Raw genomic sequence first — 12,844 nt, 5'->3', positions numbered from 1 at the left:
TCATTGATTATCTTTGTTTCAAATCTTACCGTTCAATCTAGCACTTCAGTCCCTATCCCTAATGCTGCTAACCAATTCAGTAGAAGTCATAAACCACAGAGTAAAAGGCTGCTGTAGCATCTAAGAATGTCATCAGTACAGAATTCCCCTTAACCAAGATGACCAGCCACCTATCCACTGTTAACACCAAAATAATCTTTGCTATATCAACACAAAATACAAATTATTGATCTAGCACAGAAAGCATTCTGTATATGGCTGTAGTTGATCAAGTACTGCATGTTAATTTTAGAAAAATGAAAAATTTGAAGGAGGTCTAGAATTAATAATTTCAGGATCCACATTTTTTTTCAAAATTGGTTGTATAACAGCTTGCTTTAGTATTATATAGGTAGAACATGGGACATTAATGAACTGTTAATAAGATCAACGAAGTTAGACAGCATTGCCTTACTACAGCTCTTAAGTAACTCAAGGAAAATTGATTTGCCCAGTTAACAAATTAACTTAGTTAAATCCTCTTAAGTGAAAATTACCCTCCCTTCAGCCAGTAAAATATGTATTCTATTTCACAATGTATATACTTTTTCACATGCAGGTGAAAAGAGTGGGTTTGGAGGAAGATATGGTGGGAAAATATGCACAGGATTTTCAGGTGAAATATCCATGCATACTTTCCCATCCATACTTGTCCCCTGCAGTAAAACAGTTGCAAAATCATAAGATACTTTTATATCAATGGTGATCCCTAGTGCATGTTTTTAGAGACACACTGTGTTGGGCTTCATGTTAAATATTAGCTTGGGTATCTATGAATATAGTGTTCTTGCAGACCTACAAACTACCTGAACATTTTTAAAACTGCACTGTTTTCAGTGCATTAACCTTCTGCTTCTTTCAATCTTGTCCCAAAATCAACTCAAGTTCACTTCTGTGTTATTAGTGTTTGCTAAAACATGTAGAAGGAAACCCTATATCTGTCCAGCCTTTACTTGTCAGATTTATGGAAGCCTTTCGTGAAGCCAGACTCTTGTGTTTTGGAATCCCAGTGTGGTTCTAACCCAGCTGATTAAAGACCCTTTGAGCCACTGAAATCCTATGGGCTCAAGTATTTGACCTATAATGCAATTTTCTATGGTGATCACTTTAGCTCAGAGTAAATGAGCTCCAGGCTTTAGTAACATATCCACCTTACATTAGGTTTCATTATAAAAGGATGATGGTTCATACTCATTTTGAGTTACTGCCTAAGAGCTACTCTCTTGTTTTTGTTTTTGGTTAATTTTTTTTTTGTTCTTTAACCAGTTGACTGGTTAAGGAGTGATCTTATGCTCATAGAGGCAAACAAGCTTTGCACAGTTTGTATCGTAAGGCAACTGGAGTAGATCAAAGATTACAAAAAGTTTGTTCAATTTTTTTTTGCCCCCAACAGACCTGAGATTGCAGTAACCAAAAAGACAATTGCTAATTGGTTATGCCCAAAAAGAAAAAAGTTTGAAAATAATGGTACAAGTCACACAAAAGAACCCCAGGGAATATATGATATAAACATTTAAGTGTTGGTAGATAGAGGATGATTTGCAGTCCCTGTGAAGAAATTGAAGTGGGCTTCAATATGGTAATTGAAAAAGTTAGTGTTATGACAGTAAATTTTCAGAAATGCTTCTTAAGTTAAAGTTTTTGAATATTTTTGTAGTGGTATAGAAACATAATTCAGAAAAAACAGAAGATTTCTGAAAAAAAGAAGTGGGCTTAAAGGATCAAGTGATATCGCCTTAAACATTGGTGTAGCAGTTTAATCTCTGCCCATCTGTGATCTCAAGTAGATTGATGATACTTTCATTTGTTTCAGCTGAGTACTCTTTCCTTTTCCCTGGGCGAATTGGTTATGTCCAGGTAGGTGTAACTCTAGATAGGTATGTCAAGGCTATTGATGATAAAGCCATAGTAGCATCTGTGCCTTGTCAAACATTAGTCTCAGTTTGAGAAGATTTACAAAGCAGCAAGACTTCGTACATTTACACACAGTTTCTATTTGGTTTCTTGGACTCGACAACAGTAATTTTAGTCACTTTGCCCTTAAAATTTTATTCAAGGGATAGAATCCAACTTTATCCTCTTAGGGCTATAATTTAAAAAAAAGATTCTCTTCCCTATTGGCAGCTAGCAGCTATCCTGCTTTGGCAACTCCAGTGCTGTAGGTCACTTTGTCACATGCTGCAAGTGAAGGTGCTGTGCAGCTCAGGGGCAGGGGAAGACATCTTGACTGTAAGTTGATTACTGTTAGTCTGATGTCGGTACCGGGCAAAATGGTAGAGGCTATAGAATAAAATTACAGAGCACATACAAAAACATGGGCTGATGAGACAGCACGGATTTAGTGAGGGGAAGTCTTGCCTCACTAATCTACTGCATTTTTTTGAGGGGGTGAACAAATGTGGACAATAGGGAGCTGGTGGATATTGTGTATCTGGATTTTCAGAAGGAGTTTGATAAAGTGCCTCATGAAAGACCAGAGGAAACTGGAGAGTCATGGGATCGGAGGTAGGGTATTACTATGGATTAAGAGCTGGTTGAAAGGAAGCACAGAGTAGGATTGAATGGTCAGTATTCTCAATGGAGAAGGGTAGTTAGTGGGGTCTGTGCTGGGACCGCTGCTTTTTAACATAGTTATAAATGACCTAGAGATGGGAGTAACTAGTGAGGTAATTAAATTTGCAGGTAAAACACAGTTATTCAGGGTTGTCAAGTCGAAGGAGGAGTGTAAGATTACAGGAGTACCTCGCAATACTGGGGGATTGGGCATCCAAGTGGCAGATGAAGTTCAGTGTTGACAAGTGCAAAGTGATGCATGTGGGTAAGAGGAACCAGAGTTAGAGCTGTGTCATGCAAGGTTCCGTGTTAGGAGTCACAGACCTAGAAAGGGATCTGGGAGTCATCGTTGACAAGATTTTGAAAACTTCTGCTCAGTGTGCTGTGCTGCGGCGGCTAAGAAAGCGCACAGAATGTTGAGTAGTATTAGGAAAGGGATGGAAAACAAATACAAGGATGTTATAATGCCGTTGTATCGCTCCATGGTGCGACCACACCTCAAATATTATGTCCAGTTCTGGTCGCCGCATCTCAAAAAAGATATAAAGGAATTGGAGAAGGTGCAGAGAAGGGCAACGAAAATGATAAAAGGGATGGAACGACTTCCCTATGAGGAAAGGCTAAGAAGGTTAGGGCTCTTCAGCTTGGAGAAAAGGCGGCTGAGGGGTGATATGAAAGAAGTGTACAAGATAATGAGCGGAGTAGAGCGGACAGATGTGAAGCATTTGTTTACACTTTCAAACAATAATAGAACCCATGGGACACAAGATGAAGCTACAATATGGTAGATTTAAAACAAATAGGAGAACGTTTTTCTTTACGCAGTGTGTAGTTGGACTCTGGAACTCGTTGCCAGAGAATGTAGTGGCAGCAGCTGGCCTTATGGAGTTTGGGGGGGGGGGGGGGGGGTTGGACAGATTCTTGAAGGAAAAGTCCATTGAACATTATTCTAAAAAAAAATTTTTTTAATGGGTTTTGCCGTGTTCTTGGAGCCTGGATTGGCCGCTGTCGGAGACAGGATGCTGGGCTTGATGGACCCTTGGTCGTTTCCCAGTATGGCGGTGCTTATGTATTTGGGGATGAAATGTGAGTATAGCCAAGACTATATCATGTTTGGCTGCCTATATGGTTGGCAGGGCGGAGACTTCACAACCAACGTTTAAGCATAAATGACTGGGGCCCGCACAAAGTGGCAGGCGTGGGTCTTTGTGCTGTATTTACTATTACTGTGCATTTCTCCCTTTTGTTGAAGACAAACCTTCACTAAGGATTCTCATGCATGTGACTAGTCATCCTGCTTAAAAAAAAAAAATCCTAAAGTTGCGTACCTGTAGCGGGTATTTTCTAAGGACAATAGGATAATGTCACATACATTCCCCCCCCTTCTGAAGTTTTATTTCTATTCTTAAATACCTGTTACAAAAGACAGTTTTTGTTTTCTTTATGGCTAGTGGTGTCTTTCATGGAACAGATTTAGTCAAAAGTTTTGAACATGAGATTTTGAGTCCATGCAAGTCCTTTATTCAGCCAGTCATATAAAGTTATGTTCTTATAACCTAGTGAGACAAGGAGTCTAAGCATCTAAACAGCAGATAAAATGTAATGTGGACAAGTGAAAAGTGATGCATATAGATAAAAATAATCCTAACTATATAGGTACATGATACTGAGCTCCATATTAGGACGCGCCATTCAGGGAAAGGAATTTGAAGTCATTGTGGCCAGTACATTGAAATTTTCAGCTGTGTTGTGACAGTCAAAAACGTAAATCAAATGTTAAAGAATTATTCGGAAAGGGATGGAGAATAAAACCTTGCTTATTATAAATGCCTCTTTATCAATCCATGGTGTAATGTGTGAGGTTCTGGTTTCCCTGTTTCAAAAATGATAGAACTCGAAAGCTACAGAGAAGGGCAACCAAAATGTTAAAGGGGATGGGACAGTTGCCCTGTTAAGAGGGTGAAATAGGCTGTGGGGCTCATTTTCAAAGCATTTAGACTTACAAAGTTCCATAAATTGCAATGCAACTTTGTAAGTCTAAGTGCTTTGAAAATACGCCTCTGTGGCTCCTTGGCTTGGAATGCTGAGAAGAGATATGATAGTCTATAAAATCATGAATGGAGTGGAACAGGTGAATAGGGAAAGGTGGTTTACCCTTTCAAAGAGTACTCCAGTGGTTCCCAAACCTGGCCTAGGGAATCCCCAACCAGGCAGGCTTTCATGATATCCACAATTAATCATTGATTATGCAGTCTAAACAATTTTATTATCACCAAATGGAAAATTGAAAAATATACAAAAACTAAAATGTAGCCCACTCCAAGCTACTGCTGAAGCAATCCATGCTTAAATCTTGCTGTAATATCTTCACTCTATTCATTAAAGCCAAGCCACTGTTTGAACAGTCACTTCACAAGATCGCAATCTTGTAAGCTCACAGTTCACACTTGAGGAGGAAAAATCTTCCTAATCATTCCACATGGTACATACTGTTACTCCATCCTCAAAACCTGTGTTGCATGTGATATTCTAATGGCTTGTCAGAATTCCTCAATCGCAGAAGTTTGACGTTCATCCTCAAACATTCACGAATTCAGCAGCTTAGTCTCAACACTGCTTTGTGTTTCGCCACAATGGCATCTTCAGGAGACTAAACCTAGAACATACATTTCCATAAAATATCCTCAAGTCACACATATCACGTACATTATACCAAAAAATTAAAACATCTACATAACCAAACAGCTTGTATAAATTGATGTACGGCACTGCCCAGATAGAAACCCGGACGTCTACTGCTGGATGATGGGCTCTCAGCAGAAATGACCCATTATAAACCAGAAACAGCACTGGGAAGACCACAAGGCCTAAACTTGCATCGAATCAATTTCTTCAATCCCCAGTCAATTTATTTGTACAACCCCCAAGGTTCAATTGTATTCCAAATATATATTATGTGCTGTTCCCTACGTATCAAAATAACCAATATATCCCCTCTTCTCTGTAATACTACCTGTTCCAAGATTACAAACTGTAAATCTGTCCTATATTTAGTTCATCTCTAGTTAAAGGAACATCATCCTTGTTAAGTCTGAGATTGCTCAGATGTTGTGCAAGCCTTTGTTTAACTGTTTTGGGGTTTTTTTGTCCCAGGTACCATTTATCATACCGGCATCTCTAATCCTATAAATGACTTGATGAGAAGAACAATCTGTATGTTGCTGCTTTAAATTATATCATTTGGTAGTTGATGAATTATTATAGAATCAGTAATTATGGCAAATTTGCAATAAACAGTGTCTGCAAGCTGTGTTTCCCTGTTCTCTCATTAGATCTGGCAACATAAGATTTTTAAATAACTGTCCCAGATTCCTGCCTCTTGTATAGGCAAACCTGGGTTCAATGCTTTTATGAAATATCTGAGCATCCAGCAGCTATATCTTCTGACAAGCCATTAGAATCTTGCATGCAACATAGGTTTTGAGGATGGAGTAACAGCATGTACTATGTAGACTGATCAGGAGATTTTTCCTCTTCAAGTGTGAACTGTGAGCTTACAGTTGGATCCTGTGAATTGGCTCCTCAATGTCTTGGCTTTATGAGTAGAGTGAAGATGATATAGCAAGATTTAAGCATGGATTGCTTCAGTGGGAGCTTGGGTTGGGCTATATTTTAGTTTTTGTATGTTTTCAACTTTGCATTTGGTGTTAAAAATTGTTTTATTTATTTATTGCATTTGTATCCCACATTATCCCACCTCTTTGCAGGCTCAATGTGGCTTACAGTACATCATGGGTACTGGAAATAGGAGTGCATATACATTAGGTTTACAGAAGATGTGTGTTACATAGTGGTGAATTATATAATGGTGTTAATGTTTAGATTGTTGCATTCAATATTATATTAAATCATTGATTTCACATGAAACAAATCATTGTATTTGAGATACCTGTTAGTGTAATTAATATGCATGAGAGATGCACATGCCTGACACCTCCATTATATGCAAATCTCTCATGCATATTCATTAGTGATATCCTAAAAACCTGGCTGGTGGTCCCCCAGGACAGGTTTGAGAACCACTGCATTACAGAATATGTAACATTCAGATATGACCTGGATTTTGCTTGAATAGCAATAGACAGCCTGCAAAAAGTGTTCTACACATGGAGGCAGTTCTATAACTGAGTGCCTGATAGAACTCACTCCATAAAGGAAAGTAGGCGCCTACTTTCCTTTCTAGAATACTAGTGTAACAGGTAAGATACACAAGTATAGCTTAATTGCAAGCACTTCCAGCCAGAGAGCTGGCATAAGTGTGCCTAAGTTGTAGAGCTGCGCATATAATTTAGCACCCCGCCCAGATTCTGCTTATGCATATGTCTACATGCCTCCGATGAGATGTGTGTATTTATAAAAGTGATTGGGTAGAAATTGTACATATGCATGGCGTATGTGTGCACACACATACATATGCCAGTGTTCTAATGGTGTATGCATATATCTGGTGTTTAACTGTAAGCACCTTTAAAGAGTTACCCCCTTACTCTCAGGAAATTGGTTGACTGAATATGCTAGCTAGGACAATTGCTAAGTGTAATTCCAAAGGTTTACTAGTATTAGGTCCACAGAATGCAGAGCTGGCAAACAGTTGGATAGTATCAGTTTTAGGTGGTATTGTGCATATTTTTTTTTTTCTTCATACTGTTAAAATTGTGCTGCTTGACTTTTGGAATTTGAAAAGACGGTTGTAAACCAGAGAGTTCATAGCTGCTGATGACTCCAAAGGTGCCAGATTCTTTACATGAAATTTATGTTCCAAAGAAAGTAGAAGCAACCATCAATCCATGTAAGGTGATTTATTTAATTTTCTATTCATTTATTTTCCAGGCAGGGCCCAGTATATCTATTCCCCCCCTCCCTGCACACTACAGCCCCCTGAGCCTCATTGTGCCCTCCCCTGGGCGTACTTTGAAGGACCCTGGTGGTCTAGTGGCCTCTTCAGGGGCAGGAAAGAATCCCACTCTTTCCTGCCTGCTGTACTCCGGCATTGCCGCATCTTCAAAATGGCTGCTAGAAGAGGCATTAGACCACCAGGGCCCTTCAAGGTAGGCTCAGAGGGCTGTAGTATACAAAGGAGAGTGCTGGAAACAAAATTAGGGGTGGTGGCAGGGGCCAAATGACATCTTCTGCCCAGGGCCCAGATCACTGTCAGTCTGCCCCTGGGCAGATTACAATAAAACACACACATACACATTATAAAATCAAATATATGCAACATACACATATCAAACTGTGCCTTCCTCAACTGTTGAGGTTGTATGATCGAGGCACTACATTAAAAAAAAAAAAAAAAAAAATCATCCCGCATCAAAAAGAAATGTCTTCAAATACTTCTTGAACTGTGGCCTCCCAAAATGTATGTTTAACATCAACATCATTAATTGCTTCATATTATCTAATTGCAGTGAACAAACTGGTCAGTACAACTGTAATGTATGTGATAAATACAAGGGGTAGTTCCATAGAATAATACAAGACCAGATATCAACTCCCAAAAAGTATAAATATTCTACTATTGTGAGACTACAAACTCAAGACTCGCTTCAGGCTTTTAAATAATTTTTTTTTAATAATTGAGGAGAAAAAGGAGACTTCAGAGATTCATCAGAACCAACATCGGACACTTAAAAACTCTATTGTGTCAATGCCGGTGTCCAGTTTCTTTCATTAGTCTCCAAAAAAAACTCCATGAATTATAATGGGCGAATTTTAAACTTGATTTTTAAATGGCTTAAATGTTCAAATGGTGACAATGACCTTCAAAAGGTGTGTGAATCAAACTGAAAACAGCACTTAACGTTGGGTTGTCAATATGTACATATGGCAAGGGTGCACAGCTTGGGTGGGGCCCAAAAAAAGTGTTATTTCCCATTCCAGAAGGGAACTTGTGTATAATCTCAGAGAAGGTTAGGATTTACAGCTGCTCTTGGAGATGTCTAGGTTTTGCAAAAGTGGTTGTTTTGGGCAGCACTGTACAGGAAGGATTAGGGGAGCTCACCCCCTTATTCCCCAACCCACAATAATTTTGCACTAATTAGGAAAATTTAGATGTGTAGGTTTCCAAAATGGTAGATACGAATGTTTTAAGTTTCGGCTTTCAAAAGTGTATGTTCTAAAATACCAACATACACACAAGTGCTGACAGTATTGCTGGATTGCATCATTGATGCTTTAGATGTTCACATATGCAAAATGAGTGCTGCTGCCACATGTAGCCAGCCCACACACGTTCATTCCTGCATGTATTTTAGAAAATACTATACATAGATTCTTTACTAAGGTGCGCCGATAAATGGGCTGCTCTAATGTAGGCATGTGTTTTGGGTGCATGCAGATTCATTTTTCAGCGCACCTGTAAAAAAGGCCTTAAAAAAAACTTTTGCAGAAAATGGATGTGCAGCAAAATAAAAAATTGGCAGATGTCCATTTTGGGTCTAAGACTTTACTGCCAGCCATTGACTTAGCAGTAAGGTCTCGCGCGTTAACTGTGTGTTAATTGTCTACGCGCATAGAATGACAATTACAGCCCGTTTTCTGCTGCGCGCCAGAAAATAAAAATTATTTTCCAGTGCACGTAGCGGATGTCAAAAATGAAATTACTACAACAAGCACGCGGTAGCCATGCGGTAACTCAAAATTGACATGTATTGGGCACTCGTAGGCGCCTACGTAGCTTAGTAAAAGGGCCCCTAAAATACTAGTGGCATTTGACACACCTTGACCTGGATGTCTCAATTCCAGTTTCTGCATTCTATTGTGCCTTTAAATGTACTTGGTTGATTCAGTTAGTGGAGGGAAAAAATACCTCACACTTATAAATCTTAGTGAGAGAGAGTATCATGGCTTGCTTAGATCCATACAGATGTTCTTTTAAACCAAGGGTTCTCAGCTCAGTCTTTGGGATACACCAGTCCAATATGGCTTTCAAGATATTTGCAATGAATATGCATGAGATTATTTTGCATGCACTGTTTCTATTGTATGCAAATCTATCTCATGCATATTCATTGAGAGTATTTTGAGAACCTGTCTGATTTGGTGAGGACTGGATTGAGACCCCCTGCTTTAAACTGAGAAAACGGTTTTCCTGCAGGTGTTGCCTTATAAATAATCCGGTTGACCACCTACTGATTTCTTTGCTAATCCTACAGTATAAAGAATCTTTTATACAATGCATTTAATTACTTGCTAATATCTCTTTGAGGAACATTTTAACTTCAATCTGGATTAACTTCAAGTTAATGACTGGGATAGTTAATGCTTTGCTTTGATCTTTTGGTATGAGTTCATGGAATGTATCCTCATAGTACATAGTCTTTGTCAGACTAAGAGAAAATAAATGTTGCAGTTCTGCACCCTTTCGCTTGGAAAAGGAAATCCTGGAAAATGGAAGAGAACTTAAAAGTATGCTTGCATCAAGCAGATTAGTAAGCCTATAAAGCAGAAATGATCAGCACTGTTAGGAATACTTGTGCTAAATTGCTCTCTCTTTCCTTTTTGCTGCGCAGCGGAGTCCCAGGAAGGTGAGATACTACCGGAGGTTGATTAAATGTTCCTTTATCAATCTGCTTCTTTTTCATTTTTTTTTCTGTAAGTCTGGGAACTCTCTAACACATCACTCCATGTTTTAGGTGTTTTGCAAACTGTTTGACGTTTGTAGACGTCGGATGACCCGTCGTGCTGTTGCATCAGCGCAGAGGCAGAGACTATCCTCCAACAATAACAAGAAGAAAAATTAGTATTTATGTTCATTGTTCTGTTTCTGACGTATTCATACTTATAGGACATTAAGCAGACACTAATATAGGCCAAATTCTGTAAACATTGACTTGATGGTGCCTATAGGGTATGGAATTGCACATCTTTTAGGGAACTATAAAGATTTTTGAATTCAATGAACCAGTTTAGAAGTCATATATATCCATCTACTGTGAAGGATTAATCCCATTATTTTGTAGCAGCATAACCTTTTATCTGTTTATTTTTACTGTAGTTTAATTTAGTTTTGAGATTTTCAGTTTTTGTTTTTTTTATTTTGTATGTTTTTGTTTACCTTACCATTTTCTTTTTTCTTTTCTTTTTTTTTCCTTTGGCATGTTTTCATATTGCAGGTATTGAAGCCACTGAGTGATAATTTGATGGAGGATAACATAAAACAGACTATGAGAAACTCCATCAAAGCAGGTCTGACTGAGCAAGTGTCACAACATGCCAGATTAAAGACAGACTGACCAATCATCATGTCTTCAGCTGTGCCCTTCTATCCCAGACTTGTGTGCTGTACAATGAGAACTCAGATAAACCAAAGTTTACAATCGGAACTGTAGATGTAGTTATAGTGAGACTTCACATGATACTGCCACCAAGTGTGAAGAATATGCTTGTCTGCATTTATATGAGACAAACTAGTGCCATGGAGACTGGCAGATGAATTTTTAATAAAATACAGTAGTGACTGACTTTGCTCATTTTGTGCCAAGTTCAATTATCCTTGTTTTGCTTTATGGTTAATCTTTTGCTCATTAAAAAAAAAAATTTGTCTTGTGCAAAGAAGGTATTTCAGGGAAATGATAGCTTTTCTTTTTACAGGAAGTCTGAGGAAATCTTTTGAAAGAACATATCCAGACTTCATGTTTTTGTTTTGATTTAGCATTTTGAGTTTTTAATAAAAATTCTGATTGGATTGTCAGTAGTATTTGTCACTTGCAAAGTCATAATTCAGCCACTAATTGGAAGTTAATATATAACTAGTTTTACACAGTTGCATGTAGCAGTTCCTGTGAAAAAACAAATACAGGGAACTGTTCCAGCTGTGTTGATGGGTTGTTTTTTTTTTTGTTGTTTGGTTTTTGTTTTAATTTACAAACTTGCTCTTACAGAGATGCAAATTGAGAAATACATAACTGTCATTTTCTGCAGTTTAGCCTTTGTGTACATAAGACACTTTTCATTGAGGAAAAATTACATCCCAAAAACTTACCTGTAGCTAAGATTGTCTGTACAGTATCTTTAATTTTTATTTTCTGTGAAATCACAGCTTAGAGAATGTATATGAAGTATAAATATATAAATACCAATTTTGTATGGGAAGTTTTGTAGTTTATGGCAAAATCTGGTTCTGTGGTAGGTTAAGTACAGTACCTGTAAAGAAATGTTTGTGGCTCATAACTGTGAATGCACATGCAACTTGCAGTTTTTTTATATATATATTTGTGATATTAACTTACCTTGAACACTGCAGTCTTGACCCTCTCCATCCTCAATGGAAAACAATGGGGGGGGGGGGGGGGGTTGTTGTAAAGCTTTTGGTTTGCTATTAAATTTTAAATTTCTTCTGTAACTTATTTTCAATACACAAATTAAAATCAGTTGTATATATAAAACAGTGCTTTCCTCAAGGAACAGAATGTGTGGGCTCCAATATAATTAATTCTATTTGCAAATAGTTCATTCTTAATATGAAACGAACATTGCCCTACCTTAGCCTTGTGCCTGATAAATAAAAGATTTTTTTTTTCTTTATAACAATTATGTGAATGTGATCTCCCCTGCCGTGTATCAGTCATTACTGTTTTGTTTGGAAGGTGATGAATAATGTGGAAATACATTTTTAGGCATTCATATTCATAATACTTTCATGCTGACTACTTTCAGAAATGTTTATTAATCATTTTAACATTGTATATAATTTCCAAATATAAATAATGGCCTCTCCCCCCTCCTTTATTTTAATTAATAGATGTTCCTGCCAGCCATACTTTCACACACTTCTCCCTTGTTTTCTAGTTCTGTAATGGTATATTCTCCGAGGACAAGAAGGCTGCTTGTTCTCACATGTGGGTCTGCGTCCACAGCGGCCCCAGGAACGGAGATTTTTTTCTAGTAAAATCTAAAGAGCTTTGCGACAGCCAGCAAAGTGCGGGACGGACGCACTGCGCATGTGCAGCCATCTTCCCACCCGCGCGTCCGTTCCCGCCTCAGTTTTTTTTCTTTTCCGCGGTGGAGAGTGGCTGCAAGTCGGTCTCTCTCCCTCAGGTCCCAGGAAAAACTTAGGCGCCTTTCGCGTGTTCTTTATCGCTTTCTTTTTGTTTTACATCGCCTCTTTTTTGTTTTTTATTTCCAGTTTAAAAAAAAAAAAAGGAAACTTATTTTTTTTTTTCTTAGTTTTTGTCCCTTGGTAAGTTTCCTT

The 12,844-nt window shown here is 38.1% G+C and overlaps 1 protein-coding gene across 3 annotated transcripts in view; it reads left to right on the top strand.

The window, feature by feature from the left end:
- ATL2 (atlastin GTPase 2) overlaps positions 1-12,040 on the top strand; it is a 208,030-nt gene extending 195,990 nt beyond the window's left edge. For 2 of the 3 annotated variants that reach the window (XM_030196285.1, XM_030196284.1), the window contains one exon: positions 10,767-12,040. In XM_030196285.1, the coding sequence (XP_030052145.1) occupies positions 10,767-10,886 (120 nt within the window). In that variant the 3' untranslated portion in view covers positions 10,887-12,040. Of the gene's footprint in view, positions 1-10,163; positions 10,179-10,286; positions 10,702-10,766 lie in introns of those variants that run through there. The other variant, XM_030196286.1, reaches the window with a different exon arrangement.
- The last annotated feature ends 804 nt before the right edge of the window (positions 12,041-12,844 follow it).

The sequence above is a fragment of the Microcaecilia unicolor genome, chromosome 3 (genome assembly GCF_901765095.1).
Source record: "Microcaecilia unicolor chromosome 3, aMicUni1.1, whole genome shotgun sequence".
NCBI classification, from domain to species: Eukaryota; Metazoa; Chordata; class Amphibia; order Gymnophiona; family Siphonopidae; genus Microcaecilia; species Microcaecilia unicolor.
This window is presented reverse-complemented; position numbering and strand designations above follow the sequence as displayed.